At 37.1% G+C, this 23,901-nt stretch overlaps 5 protein-coding genes and 1 long non-coding RNA gene across 11 annotated transcripts; 4 read left to right on the top strand and 2 right to left on the bottom strand.

Moving 5' to 3' along the window:
* Positions 1-2,450: 2,450 nt before the first annotated feature.
* LOC119077683 (putative serine protease K12H4.7) lies at positions 2,451-4,673 on the bottom strand. Its single transcript, XM_037184944.1, has 6 exons — positions 4,532-4,673; positions 3,887-4,310; positions 3,360-3,824; positions 2,970-3,293; positions 2,735-2,904; positions 2,451-2,669 (listed from the first exon to the last, which is right to left on the bottom strand). Exons 2-6 carry the CDS (start codon positions 4,297-4,299, stop codon positions 2,533-2,535), a joined length of 1,509 nt encoding a protein of 502 aa, XP_037040839.1. The 5' UTR covers positions 4,300-4,310; positions 4,532-4,673; the 3' UTR covers positions 2,451-2,532.
* A 456-nt stretch (positions 4,674-5,129) lies between these two features.
* LOC119077678 (putative serine protease K12H4.7) lies at positions 5,130-11,612 on the top strand. Of its 5 annotated transcripts, none has more exons than XM_037184932.1 (8): positions 5,130-5,154; positions 9,723-10,131; positions 10,193-10,369; positions 10,434-10,718; positions 10,781-10,994; positions 11,054-11,154; positions 11,217-11,386; positions 11,443-11,602. In XM_037184932.1, exons 2-8 carry the CDS (start codon positions 9,734-9,736, stop codon positions 11,559-11,561), a joined length of 1,464 nt encoding a protein of 487 aa, XP_037040827.1. In that variant the 5' UTR covers positions 5,130-5,154; positions 9,723-9,733; the 3' UTR covers positions 11,562-11,602. The 5 variants fall into 5 exon arrangements, with proteins under 5 accessions (XP_037040827.1, XP_037040826.1, XP_037040829.1 ...); XM_037184931.1 differs by lacking the exon at positions 5,130-5,154 and adding an exon at positions 8,820-8,913 and having other exon boundaries at positions 11,443-11,612; XM_037184934.1 differs by lacking the exon at positions 5,130-5,154 and adding an exon at positions 8,924-8,946.
* A 3,374-nt stretch (positions 11,613-14,986) lies between these two features.
* LOC119078159 (lysosomal Pro-X carboxypeptidase-like) lies at positions 14,987-15,971 on the top strand. Its single transcript, XM_037185632.1, has 3 exons — positions 14,987-15,369; positions 15,429-15,623; positions 15,695-15,971. Exons 1-3 carry the CDS (start codon positions 14,987-14,989, stop codon positions 15,969-15,971), a joined length of 855 nt encoding a protein of 284 aa, XP_037041527.1.
* Positions 15,972-16,027: 56 nt separating this feature from the next.
* On the bottom strand, positions 16,028-17,107 carry LOC119077705 (juvenile hormone acid O-methyltransferase-like). The gene is made up of 2 exons (XM_037184981.1): positions 16,353-17,107; positions 16,028-16,292 (listed from the first exon to the last, which is right to left on the bottom strand). Exons 1-2 carry the CDS (start codon positions 16,996-16,998, stop codon positions 16,117-16,119), a joined length of 822 nt encoding a protein of 273 aa, XP_037040876.1. The 5' UTR covers positions 16,999-17,107; the 3' UTR covers positions 16,028-16,116.
* A 995-nt stretch (positions 17,108-18,102) lies between these two features.
* On the top strand, positions 18,103-18,681 carry LOC119077724. Its single transcript, XR_005087855.1, has 4 exons — positions 18,103-18,169; positions 18,231-18,325; positions 18,388-18,501; positions 18,564-18,681. It is a non-coding gene; the product is annotated as an uncharacterized LOC119077724 (long non-coding RNA).
* A 2,204-nt stretch (positions 18,682-20,885) lies between these two features.
* LOC119077682 (putative serine protease K12H4.7) lies at positions 20,886-23,746 on the top strand. Of its 2 annotated transcripts, XM_037184942.1 has the most exons (8): positions 20,886-21,026; positions 21,700-22,110; positions 22,171-22,358; positions 22,421-22,691; positions 22,752-23,023; positions 23,092-23,134; positions 23,198-23,367; positions 23,553-23,746. In XM_037184942.1, exons 1-8 carry the CDS (start codon positions 20,977-20,979, stop codon positions 23,657-23,659), a joined length of 1,512 nt encoding a protein of 503 aa, XP_037040837.1. In that variant the 5' UTR covers positions 20,886-20,976; the 3' UTR covers positions 23,660-23,746. The 2 variants fall into 2 exon arrangements, with proteins under 2 accessions (XP_037040837.1, XP_037040838.1); XM_037184943.1 differs by lacking the exon at positions 20,886-21,026 and having other exon boundaries at positions 21,678-22,110.
* Positions 23,747-23,901: the final 155 nt, after the last annotated feature.

The raw sequence follows: 23,901 nt of genomic DNA, 5'->3' as shown, positions 1-23,901 counted from the left end.
TATTACACACTGACTTATATTCGGTCTTCCACTATATTATTATGACATTAATATGCATTCCTTTATGCACCTCAATTTCAGAAAGCGAAAAAAAAAAATCTTAAAATATGCTACCCAGTGTCTGTATAAATGTGACATCGAACCAACACAGGTATTAAATTCTTGGAAGTCCATGGTTTGATGCTAATTGAAATCACACTTGAAAATAAGGTCAGTTTACCAGTTTGAGATATATTTTTTTAATTCGAAAAGAAAGGATTTTAGGTGCTACAATTTTGATAGGTAAGACGATCACTGCGAATGCAGTTCCTAATTTATATCAGAAAACTGTAAGTATACATTCTGGATCAATACAACATAAATGACAAATGAAATATGATTTTGCTTCAGTAAAAAATGTTTTGTCCAAGCCGGGCCGAGATAAGGGATCAGTATCTATGATTCATCTTTTAGAAATGTACTTTACTCAACTTACTTGGTTGAGCAAAGGCTGAAATAAATTAACACACTTTACAATCAACAACGCACCGACTTCCATTTAGTCGTGTGGGGCAATAGTTTTTTCATTACTTGGATTGAAACCACGAAATTACAGTATACGTGTGAATTTGTATGCGGAGAGAATAATTTTTGCGTAAGTATGTATGTTTCGTCGAGACGAAATTATTCTCGTGGTATACGAATTCACACATATACTGTGATTGAGTGGTTTCAATCCTGTGATGCACACAATTTTACACTCGTCACGCCATGAAATACACAAACAACAAAATCAAATATAATACACACCGTTCATTGTTGAGAAGAAGAATGAGGATATAAAATAACTAAACCGAAAATACGCGATGTAAAGCCGAACGAGTTGATCGTTCGATGTGCATCACACTACTCGTTGATACGAATTGTAAGCTCCGCCTTCGTATCAAATTTCTCTCTTTGACGAATAAAATAAGAAACTCCACCATTAAGGAAAACATCGCCTGGATCCCTAGACCGGTTTGCAAGGTCTGCTGAGAGAGAACTAAAAATGTGTGGTTTCCGATAACTTTTGACGCGTGATATTAAGTGTTTTCATGGTTTGGCGAGTGTAAAATTTTCTATGTAAGTGACATCTATGTACATTTTGGTACATAGTATCTGTTGAGTTGAAATTCTCCACCAAATACGGCTAATCTTCAAGTACTCGGTTCGTAGATATTTTAATGTATTTTGGCTCGTTCCACATACTCGGTTCGAAATTTTCCATGTATTTTGGGACAGTCTCGTTCCATATACTCGTTTCGTCAATTTTCCATATATATTTTGGTTAAGTCACACTCCATATACTCGGCTCGTCAATTTTCCATATATTTTGGCTCAGTTTCGTTCCATATATATTGAATTCGACAATATTTTATTTTAGTCGCACTCCATGTACTCATTTCGACAATTTTCCATATATTCTTAGGTTGGACCACCCTGTTTGCTCTTTTGTATAAATTTATCTCTTCTTTAAGTCTAAGTCAAAACCTTTTTTTTTTGCTGCGGATTTATTAAAAAACATCTTGTAATTTGTCACAATTAACTTGGTTCTGTATAAATTGGATCCATTATAAAATGTCATTTAACGATAACTGATCATCGCAAAAGAATACTCTGCACCGTTTAAATTAAATATGCGAAAAAGTTGCGTACAAGTAATAAAAAAATATTCAAAAGCACCTGCCACTGCACATCAGCTCTAGTTGTTGAATAAACCAATTCAAGTAATACCCTCAACCGTTCTCCAACTTTATAGCTGATGAAGCAGTGTATTTTTATCAAAAAAGTGGACTATGATTTTACTGCAATTCAATTCCAAATATGACTTATCAGTGGTTTACACTTGCCTGAAATTACGCAATTGATATCTATCATTCTCACATACTTGCTGATATTTAATATGAAATAGAGGGTTATACGAATATAAATGAACCGAATGCACATTGGCTAAAGTTAAAATGGAACGATGTTGTGAGTGCGAAAAGTAAATGTCTCAGCATAAATGAATGCAGTTAACGGGTGTATATTTCATGTCACTCCGAATGATTGGACTCAAAGACAGGCTGAAGGCAATTTATATTTTTTTAAGTTACGCATATTGACTCAGTTAATTGAGCAATTAACACGACGAATTAACGACTTTCGTTGTTGTTGATTTCGGCGAGTGGTAAAGTTATTAAACCACGATTAATCAGTCATTCATCTGCCACACATTAAACGTTGAAAAAAATTGCTTGCAGCTTGCCGCTGCTTGAAATTTAATTGATTTCACAAATAAGACCTTAAAGAGCGTTCTGAATAATTTAGGAATCGATTTCCCTTTCGCTAATTTGCAGATTTTTTTTTTTTAATTAGCGGAGGCATGAGACCTTACTTGACGCACATCCAGATAGAACATTTTAAAACATTGAAATCTAATCAAAACACAATTTCCGTTCGTTTTCAATTTATTTAAACTTAACGACGCTTCATTCGATGCTACTACAATCTACTAAACCGTAAAGAACGGACTTAAATTGGAACAATAGTGTCTCGTTGGGCTTCTCTGATATAATTGTAAAGTCGATATTTAATGGTCTCCCTTGCCTCTGTCAATGCTTCAGAGTCATCTTCATCTGATGGACCCAAATCATTGCCTTGCGACGCACCTGAAATACAAATTATTGCCACAATTAACAAACTGTCACAGTGTATTCAGCACCGTAAGCTTTACCTAAAATAACAAGGACTGGTGATGATTCATGGAAGGTGGTCTGAACACCGACGCTTCTGGTTGGATCCAGTTGTCCGTGAGTGTAGAAAATATTGGTTGAACCAGGATTCAAACCTCCGCGGATTGAATTGAAACGGTTAATGTTCTCAACAGCAGTGTCTCGGGAATAGCTTGAGAATATTGTATCGTTAGATTAATGCGATATGGTGGTCGAAAAGGGTTAGATCTAACTTACAAATCGAAAATATCTCCGCAGGCGATGTGACGGAATTCCGATGGGAAGCTGGATCCGAACGGTTGGAAATCGGAGTTGGATGAGTGATACCATCCGAGTTCCGAGCAGAGTTGATAGGTGTATTGTCTCAATCCGAAGCTAGGAATTGGATCAGTCCATTCTGTCTGACGTTCTCCTTCAATAGCCGCTTCATAGTCAATGTCGATACATTCCTCATCTTCACCGAGCTCATCAATCAAATACACAATTACGGCGGCAATCGCTGCAGCATCGGATTCGTGCTCGCCAGCAATAAGATCACAGACTCCGGCAACGTTTGCAACTCTAAGGTAAAATGGCATTCAGTGACATACAAAGAACTCAACGAACATAAATTTAGCCCTAACTTACTGGTCGAATTGAGCCAACAGGGAGAATACTTCTGACATTGCGGAGAAGAAAATTTGAATGTCGAGTTCGTCCTCGATTTCATTACATAAATGGAACATATCTGCAAGTTCCTCAGGGTTGTAAACTGCCATCTGTTCCATTTCAGCGAAACCACGTTCAATGCTCTCGTAGCACTCGTTGCCACCAACGTGACGGTAGACGGCACCGGAAAGTTCTTTGTACTGGAACTGGTCATAAACAGCGAGCACGGGTGCGCTCGATGCCCAGGCACCAGCAACGAGATGAGGATAGTTTTGACGCATCCATGCTGCCAAACTAGCAGAGTATTGACCACCAATGACAATAACTGGTGAATTTTGCGCTCCAGGAGTAACGGCATTTGACTTAATGTGTTCAACGAAATGAGCGGCATCAGCAAGAGCTTGGTCAACAGTCAAGAATCTCAAATTTTCATCGGTTACATCACTGCAAAGATCAAAATTGCTTGTCAATCGCTTATTTTTGCTAGGGCAAAATTTAACACTCACTCAGTTGGTCTGCTTTCACCATAGTAACGATGTTCCAAGTAGAACATGTAACAGGACAATTCTTGCGACATTTCTTCCATGAAACTGTTTTCCAGACGATAACCGGTAATTGGCCATTCTCCAGCCAAGAAAAGGAAAATGCATCCATCTTCCAAGAAATGTTCACCGTTCATCAAGTATCGTTGTTGCCAGGTGGCGTTGTTGTTTGTATCGAAATTGTCTACACGTTGTGTAACCCATCCTTCCACAACATTACTGGTGCGTGGTGGATTTTCTGGTTCGGGGAACGGATCACGACGGTTTAACAGTTTGTGGAGCTTCTCGTTGGCCTTGCCTTTAATCTTGTTCATGCGGATACCTTCAGCCACCAAAATCATAGCCACTAATGTGACTAGAACTAACAGTTTCGCCATTGTAAATGTTCCTGCAGGACAATAGAATTGTTAAGCTAAACGAATAATATCCAAAAGCTTCGAATGGAAAATGGGGAGTCTCAAGAAATCTTTGGAACCGTCCAAAAAAGTCCTTCCAAACTTGCAACCCCTTTTGTTGGGCAATCACGATCGAGTTCACAAAATATAAATTAATTCACGAAAGAGATCACTTTAATTCAAATAGCTTATCGGCAGCAATGCCTCCACATACCTTGTCTTTCCGACGGACTCACAAATTTTGAATTGAAACGTAACGAAAAATTCCTATTTAAGTCAAAGATAAAAATCGAATTATCACGATTCACATAATGCCCAAACTATAAGTCTCAACACTTTTATTGAACTTTATCGTTATGGTAATATGACTAAGTCATTAAGTAACGTCCAGATAAAGTCCCATAAATCTTGGGTTGTAAACTCAGCTGCTGACAATTACTCAGAGTCCAATGATAGTTTAATTGCCGTGATAAGAATTATGATAAATGTGATCTACCTGCTTTTATCATGCCCACACAATTGCACGAAATGTGAATATTTATTGGCTGCACTCAATTATCCACCCCGCAATCACGCTGGCCCATCAGCGAAAAATAGAAGTATCAAAAAGAAAGTGCATTTCGTATCAAATCGTTGGGTGAAATTGTCGTAAATTGAAATTCGCTGCTAAAGTGTCTGCGAAATAATTTTTTGTCCTAAAGTGGACGGAATAAAAACAGTGAAAAATTCTGAATATTTTTTGCCTAATTAAGATTTTGGATCGTGACTGTGAGACATTTGAATCAACGACATTATTTCTTTTCTTTGACCACATTTTTGGACTAAGTAATTGTCTAGGTAAAATATAAAGCAAATTAACCTTTCACATCTCGGATCTATTACTTCACTTGATCTTAATATTTTCAATTGATTGATTTCAAATCTTTTACTTCATTTCTTTAAACAATTTTTTTTTGCTTTACAATACCTTATTACTCAGTGTAATTACGAAATAAAGTGAAATATTGCTAGCTGTGAGGATCGTTCTACTCAATAAATCATCCAATTTCAAGGAATCAAGAATCGTTCAGTCAAAGTTTGTTTATACTTTATCCATTTTACTGTAAATCTTCAAATTGCTCATTAACCTGTTACAGACGGCAACCAGTATTATTATCTGGTCTATTACTTCCATCGATCATAGTATTTTCAATCGGTTGATTTCAAATCTTGTACTTCAATTTTTTAACATGTGTTTTACTATACGAAGGATCATATTACCCAGACCTTGTCATTATTTTTTCGTCATTTTCGATAGCAGTTGAATAGTCGTATGTGACAGGTTAATGCTGATTTATCTTATCAACAAAGGCTAAAATTAAATCAACGAATTGAATAAAGCCGATCGTTACGCATAAAAGTTTTGTCAAGTGTTGGGACACGTTTCAGGAATCAGAGTTATACATTGAATGATATGATTCATTAAAGGATGTTAAGTGTTTTTAAGCAAACGCAAATCGCAATTTTTTGTCACAATTGTATTTAAGAGACTGGGGATCAACTATAAATTACGTGTTTACACGAAGAGGGGCCCGACAAGTACGATTTGTCATGCACTATGTGCAGCCGAAGGGTAACGGATAAAAAACCCTAAAGATCGCATGAACGTCTTTTATGGATGGCACCTATCTTTCTCTAGAGATCGCTGCAATAAACAGCATGATGATAGCGGTTAGCATAGTTTAGTCATGGGCGAATTAACAACGAAAACATAATAAAATATAAGTCAAAATCGGATCAAATTTCAACAAAGTGTTTATGATTGTTGTGTAAAATACTACCAAACGCATAAATCTTCAATTTTATCACGTTTCACTTATGGGTTTATTAGTGATGATACACAGCAAAAATTGGAGTGGCTGAATGGTATCGCCTGATAAAAATTCCATTGATAAATTTTTATTATTCTCTGATTGCCCTATTATGTAACACCGCTTTTTGTTCGGTTGATTTGATTGATAAAAGTAAATGTATAGAATGAGGAATAGTTACCAATAGAAAAAATTAGGAAGCATACGATCGACAGAAGTATAGGAGTACAGTTGTTAAGAGTAGTCAAATCCTAAGAGGGATCTGAAAAAGAAATGTACGCAGTGGAGGACTTATGATTTACAAGTCGAAATCAGAATCAAACGCACTATTCTCCTTCTGATTTATTCCAATTATAAATTCAAATAAAAGCAATGTTCAATGTCTCCCCACTTTTGTTCCAATGCGTGAAATCTATAAGAGCAAAGTCTGGCTACACCCTACTAAAAACAATTTTCTTTGAATGAATCGTATCATTCATCATTTCGTAGATTATGTGTATTTTTCAACAGCAATTATTGCGTAACTGTGGCTCGTTTTACTACTGTTAACCAATTCATATCATCCCATTGATTGGCGATGATGTTCATGAACGTGTTGTAAATAATCTGAAAGATTGTCGATCGTACTTGAATTCACTTTTTTTGTTATTTCATATGTTAGCCCCAGATAAAAATTGAATTGAAGATAATGAAAAAAATGTCGCTGAACGGAGGAGTTATGGTTTTAACATTGAAATGATTGAAAATGTTGCTCAATACAATTTATGTTTTCCACGTAAAAAAAGCAAAAGGGGAGATTGATATTATTTAAATGGATGAAAGGAAGACTTACATTTTAAGGTCTGCTTTAACTTTAAAGAGAATTTCAAACTTTTATAATTTTACTTTATCACCATAACAGCCACCTAAAAATGCGCCTAACTAATCAGAAATGGCGCATCACTCGAGAAATCTTGATTTTTTCTTCAGCGAACACCTGGGAAACTTAGGTATGAATTTCGATCAGCTGGTCCACTCATACAACCAACTCTACTTATACGTCATTATACGGTTGTACCCAGGTTGTACCACTATTATTCGCGTAGTGTAAGTATTTCACCCTTATTAACAACAACACACACTTTTGTGAACCATCCTACCAGCTAAATAACTGCTGAAGGAAATTCATACCTAAATTTCCCTGACGTCCACTCTACTGTACAGAAACAGTCTACAAAAACAAAAATATGAAAATAGCGATTGATAATTAGGAGTAAACTCAGTCAGGTACATGTTGAAATGGATAAAATCCAATGTTCTGAAAGAAAAGGATAAGACACCTATTGCGGCTGCTATGGTCCAATGTATACACAAAAAGTTCTCTATCCTGGAGCCCATAGTAAATTTCGATGCCTTCGGGATCGACTCATATGTGCCGATGAAGCCGGTTCTCTCCAGGAAAAGATATGCATCGGTCGCCAAACTAAGCCGACGTTCCCAAAACTAATATACTTTCGCAATGAAAACCTAAAGTTTTTTGTGTTAGAGTAATTTAGATAAAATTAATGAAACTTCTAATGTCGATAACACGCGAGCAATATTGCCTTGATGGGATCAACAAATATGTTACGTTTTCTTATTGTAATCAGATATCCACCACAGGCCACAATAAGGAAAAAGCAGCATAATTGTCGATCCCATCAACACAAAATTGTTCATGTGTTTTCAGCCTAAGAAAAGTAGGTGTGGTGCTACAAAGTGTTGCAGCGATTGGAAGTACAGTACATTCCTATTTTCAATAATTTTATCAATAGTAACAAATATTTACTAGATATATAGACGGTTTAAGGACAAACTTATCCTATCTCTGAGTTTCTATTAAAAAACAGTGTCTGGGCCTCGATATGGAAACTGAACAGGACAAAAGGATCTGTCTTAAAGATGGGTCAGTTGTTTCGTACACTCTCTTAAAGACTGCAATGTATACCATCTATTCAGTTATCTTGGTGGCCTTTCAGATAATCATAGAAATTGAGTACTTCTACGTACGTCATACCACTCATACATGTATGTACATATTGCACTGTAGCACACCTCATTATATGTTCGGTAGCTTTTTTTTAAAGAGATTGAATGAGTGATCGGACTATTTTCAATTCCGATTAGATTACCTAAAATTGGGTGAAAATTGATAAGAACTATAGCATTTGGACTAATATTGAATCCAATTTTAATTCATTCATTTAATGTATTATCGAACCATCTGAATGAGATTTCAGTCTGTATACCCATAGGGTGAACGCGACTGGCATGCATTTCGAACAGTAAAAGAGTTTCCATTCGTTGCAGGTGAGGGTTGGCCTGATGGAATTGAAAATGTGAATCTTTCCAGATCAGATTAAGGTTGCTTTCCTTAGTCAGCCCAAACTTAATCATTAAACATAGAGTTCCTGTTTACGTAATCTGAATCCAAACTGACGAATTAGTCATTCAGGTCAGGTCTAACATACAATACAACCAACACAACAATAAAATTCGTTTGGTCTTCAATTGTAGGTACTGCTGCACAGTTGTTTATTTGTAGCATGACCCCTATTTTATCTCTGCTGCCACGATACTTTAAGTGTCGTGAATCCTTATCTTAACTTTGCCATTTTCAATTTTGGCACAGAAAATTATCTGCCTTCAATGATCCTTATCTCTTACTTAAATACACTTGCACGCCACCTCGAAGCTCAAAATATTTCGAGTCGACAGAAAAGACAAGGTAACGGGAACGCAGGATTGGAAGAGATATATTGTGATCATCCTTTCTTTGTGAATGCAGAAATATAAGTGATTGAAGTGGCTTTTAGTGCAGTTTCATAAAAATTTGTCCCTTTGGATAAGGATCGTTCGACTGACCCGCCTATATCAGGATATTAATACAGTGAAATGGAATCTTGAGGCCTCTTGTACACCAAGGATTAATTAAAATTAGGAGAACGCAGAACGGTTTTGTCATATTACCAATTTTATTTCTGAGTTTTGCGACCGAGTTTCATTTACGGAATCAAGGCGACAAAAGTTTTACTTTTAAGTTGGATTAATTTTCAGTTATTGCTCTCACAACAGTGAATCTAACTTTATTCACTGAATTTTGAAAAATATTTCTACATTACTAGGGAGGTAATATGGCTATTCCGTCCCTATATTACCTGTCTCCAAATGTTTATTTTGACGAATTGGTGATTGTGATCTTAATACAATACACGGAAAATAATTTGTTGTCTAGTATCCAGATGAGTAAAATTATCCGAGGGCTTCAGCACTTGTACAGTAACCTACTTTTACCTGACAAATAGCGCATTATGGGACATTTAATATAAAGAGTAGAATGCAGACTCATGCAAGTTTCGAGGAAAACGATCATCCCTTACATTTTTAATGAAATTTATTTGGATGAAGAAATAAGAATTTTTATGAACTGAGTTAGTCGTTTGACCTCATTAGTGTGAATATGAAAATTTTCTGTCAAAATTTACGGAAAATCATAAAATCCGTCCGCCTCAACCAAATTTCAATTTATTTTGGCAGAAATTTTTACAATGGCCAAACTGCTTATTCTGGTCACCCTAACAATTTTGGCCGCTATGGCCGAAAGTCAACGATTGGGAAAAGTCGACTTCAGAAAGTTCATGAATCGTCGTGATCCATTCCCTGAACCACAAAATCCGCCACCAAGCACATCGAATATCGTCGAACGATTTATTACACAACGTTTGGATAACTTCGATCCGGTCAATGACGACACTTGGGAACAGCGTTATTTGATGACCGATGAACACTTCGAGACAGGTGGCTGCATTTTCCTTTTCTTATCGGGCGAATGGAGTGTGACCGAATACCGTTTGGAAAACAGTTTGATGGCAGAAATGGCCGCGGATCTTAATTGTTACATTTTCTATTTGGAGCATCGTTACTTCGGAGAGAGCAGACCTACTCCGTAAGTTTGATGGTGTTTTCGTGGATAAATTAGCCGAGCAATAGCAATCATATATTTACAGAAATGTAACCGACGAGAATTTGAGATTCTTGACCATTGATCAAGCACTCGCTGATACTGCACATTTCGTCGATTTTGTTAAAGACGAATTCCCAGGTGCTGAAGATGCACCAGTAATTGTTATTGGTGGTCATTATTCTGCTAGTTTGGCTATGTGGTTCCGTCAATCTTATCCAGCGTAAGTGCTAACATCTTCAAATGTTAAGAGAAAATCGGCTAATTTAAATCTGATGCAATTCCAGTTTGGCTGATTTCACATGGGCTTCGAGTGCTCCAACACTAGCCATTGCCGATCACTTCCAGTACAAGGAATTGTCTGGAGCTGTATACCGTCAAGTTGGAGGCAACGAATGCTACAATGTAATTGAACGTGGTTTCGCTGAAATGGAAGAAATGGTCCAATACGATCGTCTTGTCTATCTTTCTGACATGTTCAATTTGTGTGATGACATCGAGGGTGAGCTTGACATACAAATGTTCTTCTCAACTCTATCTGAATTCTTCTCGTTGTTGGCTCAATTCGATGTGTAAGCATATTCACTATGCCCTGCTTCACGTGCATCCAAAATATGTATTTCTTTTACCATAGCTACGCCAACGTTGAGGGAGTCTGCGATTTGATGTTAAGTGATGAACATGATACACCTGCTGAAGCCGTAGCAGCTGTTGTACTGTTCTTGGCCGGAGAAGAATGCATTCCTGTCGATTATGATGACATTATCGAGGCAGACCGTCAAACTGGTTGGGATGATCCCGCAGTTGCAGGTGGATTCCGTCAATATACTTACATGGCTTGCACACAGGTTATTGTCAGAAGTTGCTTTCAGCTTGATTGCGATTTACATGTAAAATACAATTTCAGTTCGGTTGGTATCACTCGTCCAGATCCCGTTTCCAACCTTATGGCTCAAGTTTCCCAGTTGAGTTTATATTCCAAGCTTGCGAAGATGTGTTTGGTGATGCGTAAGTTTTAACAGAATATGGCACAGTGATTTAAAAACTGAAATTCTCCAATTTTTCTAAAGTTATGACAGCGTAACTATGCTCCAAAATGTTCAACGTTTCAACAATTTGCGTGGTGGTTTGACTCCAGCCGCTACAAATGTATTATATGTCCACGGACAATTTGATCCATGGAGATCTATCGGTGTACAGACTAGCAACCACCCAACTACGCCAGCTATTATTATCGAACGTACGAAAATAGGTTCAAATTGCCAATGATAAAAAATTAACTAAAATGTTTTACAGGAGGATCGCAAGGTGTCGATTTGGGTCCATCAACCGACCTCGATTCCGATGCAGTTGCAGCTGCTAAAGTTCAAATTAGAGAAATCATTACAGACTTTGTTTCGGATTTCCGTGCTTAATATAGTGATGCATTGAAAATGAAGAGAAAATAAATTTTAAAACAACAAGAAGCTTTTGCATTTTGTTCTTTAATACTTTGTTCACTAAAACAATCGGTCAGTAACAGTCAGTGAAATTTAGACATGAGTTTTCTTCACGAGTTTTACAGCTGGTCCACTCATACAAACAAAACTGCTCACCTGTCTCAATACGGTTTTACCACTACTACGCATGCAGGTGTATTTATTTGCTAATAAGAAGTTGGATATATAATGGTGAAAGCTTGGAACAGGTCGGGCTTGAACTGACCTGAATCTAAAATAAAATTAATTCGGGTCCGGTTCAAGCTTAAAGCTGTTTCTTATTTATAGTTAAACCAGAAATTTAGATCTACCAAACCTGCAGTGAACCAGGGTTCAGTTAGAGCTCGAACCATCAAATTCGGGTTACGTTCACGATTAGGTTCGGAAAAAAAATCAAATTCTCTCACAACGAACTCGAGGCGGATTTATTAATTTAAAATTCGCTGAAAAAGAGAGGCTCAAGGTGATAATTAATAGACAATTGCGTAGTTAATGAACATCAGTTTCTCTAAAGAGTAGTTTCAAACATTACAATATGAGTGATTAGATGAGTGATCATGATTAGAGCTTGCAGATTTACGGAAACATAGGTATGTGAAATTGAAAAACAAGCAACGAAATGTCGATTAAGTGTGATATCAAACAATTTCCACGGGTCGATATTGACCGGATTTCCTTAAAACTGATTATATGGTTTCGTAGAATGCTTAAAAAAGTTTCTATTAGGTACTTAGAGATAAAAAAAAAACTACGACTTAGATGTACAAGTCTGTAAGTCATATAAGATATTATGTTTCTCGAAATTCGATAGTTAATCGTAACAAATCTTTTGTAATTTCATTGAACAATAACAAAAAGATTAACTGTACAAAACTATTACCTCTAAACACTACAAGTGTTTTTTTCTTGTTATCTTTAACTTAAATAGTGTAGCATTGATTTCTTCGGCAGCATAAGATTCCTGAGTGGCGTTGAAACAAGGTAGAACTGAACATAGAACAATGTGAGTTTTTGTAATTTGACCAAAAATGTGAAATTAAATAAAAAAATTTAAGACTAAAAGTTAAAAACTTGCGCTTGAATCTCAGCTTGAAAAGGCTAAGACATCAACAAGACTTTCTTTTTTATTCCGTTGAATGTTCTTGTTCTTACTAAACTTCAACAAAATAGAAAAAGATCCAAAAGGACTTAAGCATGAAACGCTATTGAATTTTCCACACCGGTTTAAATTCTTATATAGGGATAAAATCGTAAATTCGGTGGATTTTCAGAGAATTTGGTTTTTGGAATGCCAGGGGTTTCACGTTATCGCGTTTTGAATATTTACTTCAACTTCAGGATGTTTTCCTGACATCGTAAAAATTCATCAAGGAATTTAAGTGAATTTCGGTTAATTTAAGGATTTTAAATTTTTCAAGTGATTTTCTTACGGTTTTCGTTTCGAGTCAAAAACAATTCTTTACATACACACAGTTCGTGAAAAATATCTGAAAAATCGACACTCATCAAAATGATTAAAAAAGGTGGCGCGAAGTTTTAAATGTGCGTAGATGCTATTGACAGGCCATTCCAAATAGTCTTTGTAAGAGGAAAAATTCTATTGGCAGGCGCCTGCCAATAGCCTGTGTAAAAGAGAAAATTCTATCGGCAGGCGTCTGCCAATAGCCTCTATAAAAGGGAAAACACTATTCGCAGGCAAGTCCGCCTGCCAATAGCATTTTGTATAAGGTAGATGCATATTTAGTAATAATTTGGCTACTGGCAGGCGCCTGCGAATAGTCACTATAAATGTGGAACTGAAAATTTCTGTTTCATGTGATTTTTTCGATTAATTGTTAGTTGAGTTCAACATTTTGCATCTCAGCACATAAAAAATGTATTTCAACTCATAGTGGATAAAGCGCATAAACCAGAAACGTTACGACCCTTAATAAAAAACAGTGCAGGGCGTTTCGTCACTTACTATTGCAGCGTATTTATCTTTGATTTTCTATAAAAATAAATTGCAACTTTGATTTGAATGATGCCTAATGTGAAGACTCAACGCTCGCGACAAACTCGACATTTTTCCCTTGTCTATCGATGAAAAATTTAGTATGTTTCGTGAGGAACGTAGTAACTTTAACCAGAATTTTAAGCTGAAAACAAACGATGCATTCAAAACATGTTTTGGTCCTTGTTTTCATAACGAAATTGTCGCAACTGTCAAATAAAGTTAGAAGTTTCTCTATCGAAAATTACGATTGCTGCATTTGTCAATGAAAACAAGGACCAAAACACGTTTTCAATGTCTCGTTTGTTTTCAGCATTAAGAACTCACGCCGTAAGTTTGCCTAAAATTTGAATTTCAAGTGAACGAATCGATGAAAAAGTGAACCGAAATAGTATGTTGTGTTACAAGTATTGTAATGTTGATTTTTTCAGCACTAGACCCAAGTTTTCCTTACGAGCGGAGCGAGTAAGGAAAATTGGGTCGTGTGCTGAAAAAATCTCATTACAATACGTGTAACACATCGTGCTTTGTGCCAACCGAGAATTGAAATAGACAAATGCACAAAAATTCAGAAATTTCATTGTAAACAATCACTCTTCGAATTTGATCGATCACGTTGCTTTGCATTTTTTTAAAACGAATGCTGTAATAACTCATACGAATTTCATTTCAACACTGGTTTGAGTGTTGTAATAAGCCATGAAAACGGGTGTTGTAATTTTGGACATTTCAATCTAGTTATCGATATTGAAATCCGTCGTATTTCAATTCTCGGTGGCACAAAATACATTTCAACGCTTCCTTGTATGAAAATGACGCTGCGTTAGAAAGACTTGCGTTAGAAAGTTTTTTAATTTCGACCGCACTTACGGCGTGAACTGGATTCAGAATCAGGAGAGCATAGCATCATCATCTTGGAAATTTTGTTTATTTCGTTAATTCAGAAATTACTCTAACATGATTCAGCCGTGTTAAAAATTGTTTTATTTTTAATATACATAAGACTCGCAAGTGTAAATATACCGAACTAGAGTTCTTCAAAGCTTGACAGTATTTATTGGTCAAGATCTTAAATTGATAATGGAACACGTAGCATTAGCGAATTATAAGAAACATGAAATAGGCTCACAAAATGTTTTGCTCTAATTTTTCAAGAAAATCTTCTATTGAATACCACTATTGGAAACGAAGCTGAATCAATTAATTTCATTTTTCTTATAATTCGTTAATGTGAATTGCTGTATCAAACTTTTCATTATGCAAAACACGATAACGGTGTCAATAAATTTTTAAAGTTATGGATCATGCGGAGCATTTTGATTGATTTTCGTTTTTCCAATTTTCCGAATTTTCAGAAAAATTTAAGACGATGGCAAAATTCCTGCTAATATCAGTGCTCATTGCATTGGCCGTTATGTCAGAAGGACTATCACTGAAAAAACTATTGAATCGACGTGATCCATTCCCTTCAGAGCCAGAGAACCCACCAAGCCCCAAAAATGTCGTTTGGGGAAATATAACTCAGCAACTAGACCATTTTGATCTGACTAATGATGCCACCTGGACACAACGATACCTGATGAATGGTGAATTTTTCCGCGAAGGAGGTGCAATTTTCGTTTTCCTAGCCGGGGAATGGAGCATCACTCCATATCGTTTGGAAAACAGTTTAATGGCAGATTTGGCTAGAGAATTGAATGGATACATGTTCTACTTGGAGCATCGTTATTACGGCGAAAGCAGACCAACTGAGTACTTTCTCATTCTATCATCAGCAGACGGGACCACTAATATTTTTGATAAAATTACAGAGATGTCTCCGATGCAAATCTTCAATTCCTGACTTCCGAACAAGCACTCGCTGATGTAGCGCATTTCGTAGCTCACATTAAATCTAACAGTGTTACGCCTGGAGCGAGAGATTCTCCGGTCATTGTCATCGGTGGACATTACTCTGGAAGTTTAGCAATTTTTTTCCGTCAGAAGTATCCTCATCTCTCCCTAGGGTAAACGCGAACGCAATAAATGAACTGAGTGAAAAACACTTACTAACATCAACAATGTTTTGTACTTGCAGTGCATGGGCTTCGAGTGCTCCTCTTTTATCGATCGTTGATCATTTCCAGTATAAAGAACTTGCCGGTGCCGTTTATCGCCAAGTTGGCGGAGCTGAATGCTACAACGTTTTGCAACGAGGATTTGCTCAAACGGAACAGATGTTGGACGACGGTTTAGATGACGAAGTTGAAGAAATCTTCCATTTGTGTGGAGACATTGAAACCGAACAAGATCGTCAGATTTTCTTCGCGACTATGTCGGCATTCTACTCGCTGTTGGCTCAATTTGATGAGTAAGTGGATTATCTGATTATAAATTCTTGAAGCTATGAGCCCTTATAGACTACTTGAAATTCGACGCAGTTCAAGTTCTTTATTCAATTGGCTATTGATTCCATTCTTTTTTCATTTTTTTACGAGAATAATTTCACTGGAATTTAATTCATTTTTCTGCGAAGGCAGTCATGATTGTGTATGGTAATTTGATCTTGACACCGTTGTTTAGAACGTTCTTTTCCATCGTCGCTTCCAAAGATAGATCCACAAATTCGTTCACAAACTCCTCTGCTTCCACTGATGGCATTCGATGCAAAAATGGTATAACCGACCGGTAGCTCTCTGCAAACGCCACATTAACTCAAATTAACTCAAATTGACTCAAATTAAACGAAAAACTACCTTTGAACGTTTCGATGTCATCGAAAATTAGAGTTTCCTTTCTCATCTGAACTTCATATCGAGCAAATCCGGCTGTTCTCAAATAATTCTTCAGAAAATGCTCAGGATTCACTCGCCGATAGTATGGTGAAATGAAGTCATCAGCGTCGTCCATATATTTCGACCATTTCTTGTGCATCTTGCCGTATGTATCAAACACAAAACAGTCCACCAAAATGTACAGCAAACAGTCTCCGTTCGGTTCAAGTAAATTGAAAATATTTTTTAGAGCCCGTTCTTGATCGGGAACCAAGTGCAAACACAGGGTGCACGTAATGTGATCGAAACATTGGTGGACAGTTGCAAAGTCCGTTATATCACTGCCAATGTTCAGAACGTCAAATGAAACATTCGGCAGTCGGAAATGTTCATTCGCGTAATCAATCATTGCTTTGTTAATGTCAACTCCCACCACACGCGAAAAGGTTTCCGGTAGTAATGTGGAGCGTATAACGTCGACTGTAATGTTGCCACCAGCACAGCCCACATCCAGCAATGAGTCTTTTCCATCGGCACGAAGGCGAATCTTTGCTTTGTATTCGACGAAAAAGTTTTCCATATCAGACTTTAATATTTCCGCATGGTGATACCGTTCCGGGTCATCCATTTCTCTTCACTGATGATTTAATGTTTCTAATTATTTTTCGATCTTATTTTAATCGCCTAAAAACTGTACACTAACTCAAGCATAACCTGAATAATTTGACAGACTGATATGCACAAATCCATTGAATGGAAAGGGGATGAACCGATGAACACCAATGAACGGTGTTTGCCTGTTCTAATTCTACACGTTCTACATACAAAACGTTCAGTGCACCCGTTCATTTTAATGTGTATATTTTGAAATCCATGAATTTACTTGTACCAGGGCATATATATTTTCGGTCCTGCGTCCTGCAGGTTTCTAACACGAAAATATTGAAAAATTCAAGAAAATGTTTTTCCAAAAATAGTCTTTGTCAAAATAATTAGATCGGTCGAAAGAATTTTTAAGTCAGAATGATAATTTGTCAAAATAGGGAGGTAGGGTTCACGAACTGAGCCAACGCACTTCAAGCAAAAGTGCTCCAAGTGACAGCTGTCAAATGGTGTACTATTTTGTATAAAAAAAAAACTTTCCAGATTTTTTACAGTGCCAAAATTTGTTTGATACACTGTCCCTTTTCAGTACTCTATTTAGAGTACCACTTCACCTCATGGTTGGTAGTGTTTTTTTGACTATCTCGAATCAATTTTTAGCGATTTTCCTGAAATTTCTTTTATTTGAAAGGTAACGCGGCGGTATTGTTTTCAGTTCACTAGCAAAATGGCTAAAAATTGAATTTTAATAAAAATGCAATATCTCGGTCAAAATGATACTTAAAAAGTGGCCGTCAAGGGGGAACAAGAACTGAACGATTTAAAGTAGCAGTACAATTTCAAAATTCATGTCTTTTATGCTCCCATTTTATGATTTTCTTTAGAATTACTTCAGTCGACGCTATCTGTGAAATTCTAACGGGTGATCATGAAAGTGACGCTCATGCTGTCGGAGAAATTCTCGACATACTCTTGGAAGATGATTGTGTATCGGTCGATTATGAAACGGTTCTGAGAGAGGAACGTCGCACCGAATGGAATGCCACAGCTGTTCAGGCTGGTCTGCGTCAATTTTCATATCAATCATGTTCCCAATTCGTGTGGTACCACTCATCCAACTCCAGATTCCAACCGTTCGGAAGCAGTTTTCCCGTCGAATTCATTTATCGCGCTTGTGAAGATTTGTTTGGACCAGTGTAAGGCATCAAGTGACCCACTGATTGCAGTGTATGTTGAATATAAAAAAATTAATTGCAGTTTCAATGCATCCACACTGAACGCAAACTCTGCACGCTTTAACACCGTCTATGGAGGGCTTAATCCATCCGTTACAAATGCACTGTTCGTACATGGTCGGCAATGATTTCTTTATCGGTAAAATTCAATGATTACATTTGATAATTTTATGATTCAGGTGAATTTGATCCATGGCGGTCAGCTGGTGTCCAGAGTAGTTTGAGTGCTTCAGCTCAGGCCATCATCATTGCGGGTGCATCACATGGCAATGATTTAGGACCAATTTCCAATGGTAAGCGAATGACTTAGCTACGAAAAATCAGTTCAACATTTTTCTTTAAAATTTTCATGTAGACGACAGTCCAGCTCTAGCAGCTGCCAAGGCTAGAATTCAAGAAATCATTACGGGCTGGATTGCAACAGCTGGTGGAAATGTTCCTTTGTAAAAATATCGAATAAATTTTTGAATAAACTACTTGTTTTAAGTTAAAACCGTTTTAGATTGCTAAAAGCTTATGAACTTATTTTCCCCTTACAGTAGTTAGAAACTGATGCGGAATGATCATTAAATTAACATCATGATTCTCATCTGCACCCGACATTTTTTTTCTCGACACATTGCGCATTGCAATTTCTTTCATTAACCTTTGATCTTCTGTTGTTGAACAGTCTAAATTCGAAAGGTATCGAACTGATTAATTTGGCGTCAATATAAATAACTTTACTCGAGTGCGGAGTAACGATATGATAATGTCATATTACACAATGGCATTGCGACAATGCTAACGCAGAAAAGAACGAAAGTAGATGCTCGAGTGCGATATGTGATGATGATTGCAATGTTTATATTATCTTTGTACCAGATATTGTGGAATGAGGTATACAAAGAAATTTTTAAAATAAATTTAGCAAAGTGTTTCGAAATTGCATCTGATATCGATAAGCACAAAAAAAGAGCGAATAGTCGGGGGGATTCAGTCTGCCATTTCAAGTAGTGATACATGTGGGAGGGAATCAAACTAAATTGTAGAAATCAAAATGATTCATAGCAATGGTTAGTTATGGATGCCACGCCACACCGAAAATGTAGTCTACAACCAAAGCAGTTGGTACTTTTTGCGAAAATTTGAGAAAATGGTGAAATTCGTGAAGACTTGACAGTGTGTCACACATCTGTAAAACACTGTAAAAAACCATTCACTTTTGCTTGAAGTGCGTTGCTACAACATATTTGAAAGGTTGGGATTGAGGTGGTAATTTGTAAACTAAGCCTGTTCTTAGCCTATTCTTCTGTTGTTGGCGCTACTGGACCCGCTGTCTGTGTCGTTGTAGTTTTTTATGGCTAATAGAAGCCAATAATTTGGTATAATTTTCATGTAAAGGCATCACCGGAAAACCTTTTATGTATATTCCCTTGAAGGCTATTCACAAATCACATAGGTTTCACAAAAGAAAACGCTTCACACGTTTTCGACATTTTCTCCATACAGTTTTACGTAATAATGGGATTATATGAAATTTGTTATTTCTCCCTACCTTGGATCGATAAAGGGAACGAAAGATGGAAAGATATTAGTTTAAAAAAATGCAACCCAGATGTAGTCCTTCTTCTATTTCTTGTACAACTTATGTCTAAGTAAAGGATAGAAAACAATAAAACTTAGGACTTCTTTAAAAAAGACTTAACTCACAGCACCTGATTAAATTTATGATAGTTTTCATTTTGCGTGTTCCACGAGAAATATCAGTTACGTTGGAATGCTGAAAAAGCTATTTATCATATGAGGTAACAATTTTGTAATAAAAGCCAGCTCACAAGTCTGTTTTTTGAGCAATAAGCTTCGGGAACTGGCTTTTCGACAAGTGTAGAAGGCGAAATACACAACCCCACTACCTATTGAAAAACATCACCAAAAATTACCCAAAAACACATGTAAAATGAAGAAAAGATATTCTTCCTGTAATGGATCATTTTCAGAATGGGATAATTGCTATATAATGGTCGACTTTCTTATGGGTCAGGCAATAAAAAAAACTTGCGTAATTGTTTGAACATTGTTATTTTGACTAGCGTGATTATAGTTTTGGACGCGGGCTACAGACTTTCCACTCGTCGAAATAATAATGTCCAACGCGTAAAATCTAATAGTAGTAAAGACCTATCGAGTCAAGTATAAATGAAATTTCGATGGGTCATCTGTCAAAATTTTCGGCGCGTGTGGAAAAATGTATGAGAATTTTCTTTCACTTACTGGTTGTGCACTTGACTTTACTGTTAAATTTCGACATTAAGTCCATGGAAAAGCTCTCTATCAGAGCTTATCAAAGCACTTCATTTAACTGGCGCGAGCCTTTATCAACGGAAAATTATAAATAATTGAATCGATTAATCACGTTATATTTATATATAGAAAAAAAAGCAAACAATCGAACGCTAAAGCTCAACTTTACTTTATCATTTTTCTGTTTAAAAAATGCGATCCAACGGAAAGATAGATCCATTTATCGTCAAACTCGAGACTAGTGTCGCGGCAGAAATAAAATATACCAATGAAATGGCTGTTATGTACATGTACAATGTGTCATAACAGGCGGTTCTCCTCAAATCTAATTATGTGACTCTCCGGATTGACTAATTTAAAGAAAAACCCGCAATTCGCTATTATATGCCTACGAGCTTTGAGATTCGTGTATCTATGCACACAAGCACCATTATCTCAAAAATTTGCCGTCAATACGGTTATCTATCGATATAATTTGGTAGGTCATGCTCGGAAGAATTGACTATCAGAGTATTTGTGGTCTCCAGTGGAACAGGTACGATTTTTTCTGGCTGATTCGAAATTAGAGGAAGTGGAAAAAGTGTAATTCCACACACGGCGTGTTCATTGTTATGAAAAGCGTAATTACTCGCGACAGTGTTCTTCTCTGTGGTTGGGATATATGGAAATTTCTACGTTTGTTTTAATATTCGAACCGTTTTTAACGAACTCTCTTGAACACTTGATATTTGTGCCCAAAGAGAACTGTGCTAAGCGTTGTGTGAATTAAAATTAAATTTATCAAATTGAATGCTTGATCTGGTGTAGCATTTTTTCCTTAACAAATCTCAATAATTTTGCGAGATAATTTCGTCACAGATGATTCGCCCACTGCCTTCTGTAAACAGACTCCGTTTCGTAAAATATCATAAGACTTCCGTCTGCTCTCAATGAAACGTGCAAAGCAACGCACTTCAAGCATGAGTGGTACTATACATAGATTAATGAAACTGGACAGTGTATCGAACAAATTTTGGCACTGTAAAAAAATGTGGAAACTTTTTTCCTACAAAATAGTAATCTATCTGGCAGCTGCCAATAAAAACACCTTTGCTTGAAGTGCGTTAATCAAAGATTTAGATTAGTAATAAAAACCCTTCTGATGCACTGGCGGTCTAACTCCAAAATTTTGCATTCCCTAAGGGAATTTCCCTTTCATTATTAAACAGAACCTTCAAAATGGCCAAGATCTTCATCCTTGTCGCTGCAATAATAGCGATTGCATTGGCTGCACCAAGCGAAAAACGGAAAGTGTCGCTAAAGAAATTTTTCGAACAACGAATGCCGTTCCGTGAACCTGCCCCATTCGATGGCCCCATTCCAGCCAATGTTACATTGCTAACGGTTACGCAACGAGTTGATAATTTCAATCCTGCCAACTTAGACACTTGGCAACAGAGATACTTCATGAATAATGAATTTTATCGGCCAGGATCGCCGATTTTCGTGTTTTTAGGTGGTGAATCGGCTATCAATGAACAACGGTTGACTAGCAGCCACATGTACGATATTGCTAGAGATCTGAATGCGAACCTTTTCCATTTGGAACATCGTTTCTACGGTGAAAGTCGTCCAACAGAGTAAGAAAAATTCGGTTCCCATCGTCGATACAATTCCGTTACTCAAGTGTTTGCACATAGGAATGTATCGGACGCCAATTTGAGATTCTTGACAGTGGAACAAGCTTTAGCAGATACAGCACACTTTATCAATCACATTCAATCCACGGTAGAAGGAGCAGCAAATGCACAATTCATTTTAGTTGGAGCACACTACTCTGCGAGTCTTGCTGTATGGTTCCGTCAACAATATCCACATTTAGTACGCGGTAAGCACAGACATTTCAGAGTGAATTCTAAGGCTTGTCTATAAAATGCTATACCAATGTAGGTGTCTGGGCATCAAGCGCTCCACTCCCATCAATTGTGGATTTCGATCAATATAAAGTAGCGATCGGAGCTGCATTCCGTCGATTAGGTGGCGATTCTTGTTACAATGCTCTGGAAGCTGGTTTCAGTTCAACCCTAGAGATGATAGAAGCAGAAGAATGGGAAGAACTTAGTGAATATTTCAGACTATGCTGGGATCTTGGACCCGATGATGTTCCTCACTTTTTCGGTATTATGGGCGAATTTTATGGCCTTCTGCCGATCACAGCAACGTAAATTTTAATGTTCTTTAGAAACGTGTAAACCATTTGCAAGTTACTTTGATTTGACAGCGAAGCGTCGATCAGGGGCACATGTGCTCTTCTGCAAGGACCTGGTCATCCAGTTGCAAATGTTGCAGCAATTTTGAACTTCTTCTTCGCCCCCGATGAGTGTTTGGTAATTGATCATGCTTACATCATTGAAGCGGAGCGTCAAATAGAATGGGATGCACCAGCTGTAGTAGTTGGTGACCGGCAATGGTCGTATCAGATGTGCTCGTCGATCGGATGGTTCCATACATCAGGGGCATTTCCCGATCAACCTTTTGGCGATGCTTTCCCAGGTGACTTATTTAGATGAGTTAATTTGATTTGCGTTTACATCAACCACATCTTGTGATTTAACTTTCAGTTGAAATCTATCATGAAACCTGCGAGGAGATTTTCGGAGCTTCGTATGTTACACACTTGCAACATTTTTGTTGAGCCAAAATAGTTCATCGTTTTTGTTCAAACAGATTTACACCAGATCGCCTTGAGCGGAACTCTAACCGATTCAACACTTTCTATGGTGGCCTAACACCTCAGATTACGAACGCTGTTTTTGTATATGGTCAACACGACCCATGGAATGTTATTGGCCGTACCACAGACTTAAATGACGATGCTGTATCTATTGTTATTGCTGGTAAGTAATACCCATGCACAGCATATCTTAGCTCTACCTACTATTAGAAACTGTCGAAGAACGTTGTTTTGAACAGAAAATGTGAAAGAAGTGAGACAAGACGAAAATATAGTTCGTAGAACAAGACCCTACCTGTATACCCAACCCACGGACAACTCACTTTACTCTAAAATTCTTTTTCTTAGGTGGTACTCAAGGAAACGACTTACCCCCAATCCGAGATAATGATTCAGCAGCTGTAGTTGCAGCGAAACGTCGCATTCAGGAACTCATTGAAGGATGGCTCGCCTAAGCTGGTTGGTTTCGGGTTTGGTGGAATTATCAAAACAACAAATATTTTGTAATAAGATTCGATACACAACAAATAAACTTAGACAAAACGAAGTCCATCTTTTCTTGAATCATTTTGAGACTTTCGTCCAGGCCAACAAGGGTCTTATACATGTATGGGTAACTCCATGGTTAGTTGCGTTAGAAATTTCGTCATTTCTGAGGCATAAAGTGAGCTGTGTTGTCTATGTTTGGCGGTAACAA

The sequence above is a fragment of the Bradysia coprophila genome, unplaced genomic scaffold (assembly GCF_014529535.1).
Source record: "Bradysia coprophila strain Holo2 unplaced genomic scaffold, BU_Bcop_v1 contig_24, whole genome shotgun sequence".
NCBI classification, from domain to species: Eukaryota; Metazoa; Arthropoda; class Insecta; order Diptera; family Sciaridae; genus Bradysia; species Bradysia coprophila.
Note: the sequence above shows the minus strand (reverse complement) of the source record. Positions and strands in the feature narration are given on the sequence as shown.

Excerpts from the sequence above, each read along its gene's own strand:
- LOC119077683 (XM_037184944.1), bottom strand. The coding sequence starts at position 4,299 with ATGGCGAAACTGTTAGTTCTAGTCACATTAGTGGCTATGATTTTGGTG. Across the intron at positions 3,294-3,359 it reads CTGTTGGCTCAATTCGACCA|AGTTGCAAACGTTGCCGGAG; the intron begins GTAAGTTAGGGC and ends ATTTTACCTTAG. Across the intron at positions 2,670-2,734 it reads ACCAGTCCTTGTTATTTTAG|GTGCGTCGCAAGGCAATGAT; the intron begins GTAAAGCTTACG and ends TTTGTATTTCAG.
- LOC119077678 (XM_037184931.1), top strand. The coding sequence starts at position 8,835 with ATGATCCTTATCTCTTACTTAAATACACTTGCACGCCACCTCGAAGCT. Across the intron at positions 8,914-9,722 it reads GAGTCGACAGAAAAGACAAG|AAATTTTTACAATGGCCAAA; the intron begins GTAACGGGAACG and ends TTATTTTGGCAG. Across the intron at positions 10,370-10,433 it reads TTCCGTCAATCTTATCCAGC|TTTGGCTGATTTCACATGGG; the intron begins GTAAGTGCTAAC and ends ATGCAATTCCAG.
- LOC119078159 (XM_037185632.1), top strand. The coding sequence starts at position 14,987 with ATGGCAAAATTCCTGCTAATATCAGTGCTCATTGCATTGGCCGTTATG. Across the intron at positions 15,370-15,428 it reads GGCGAAAGCAGACCAACTGA|AGATGTCTCCGATGCAAATC; the intron begins GTACTTTCTCAT and ends ATAAAATTACAG. Across the intron at positions 15,624-15,694 it reads TATCCTCATCTCTCCCTAGG|TGCATGGGCTTCGAGTGCTC; the intron begins GTAAACGCGAAC and ends TTGTACTTGCAG.
- LOC119077705 (XM_037184981.1), bottom strand. The coding sequence starts at position 16,998 with ATGGATGACCCGGAACGGTATCACCATGCGGAAATATTAAAGTCTGAT. Across the intron at positions 16,293-16,352 it reads TGACATCGAAACGTTCAAAG|AGAGCTACCGGTCGGTTATA; the intron begins GTAGTTTTTCGT and ends TGGCGTTTGCAG.
- LOC119077682 (XM_037184942.1), top strand. The coding sequence starts at position 20,977 with ATGCTCGGAAGAATTGACTATCAGAGTATTTGTGGTCTCCAGTGGAAC. Across the intron at positions 21,027-21,699 it reads TGTGGTCTCCAGTGGAACAG|AACCTTCAAAATGGCCAAGA; the intron begins GTACGATTTTTT and ends ATTATTAAACAG. Across the intron at positions 23,368-23,552 it reads TGTATCTATTGTTATTGCTG|GTGGTACTCAAGGAAACGAC; the intron begins GTAAGTAATACC and ends TCTTTTTCTTAG.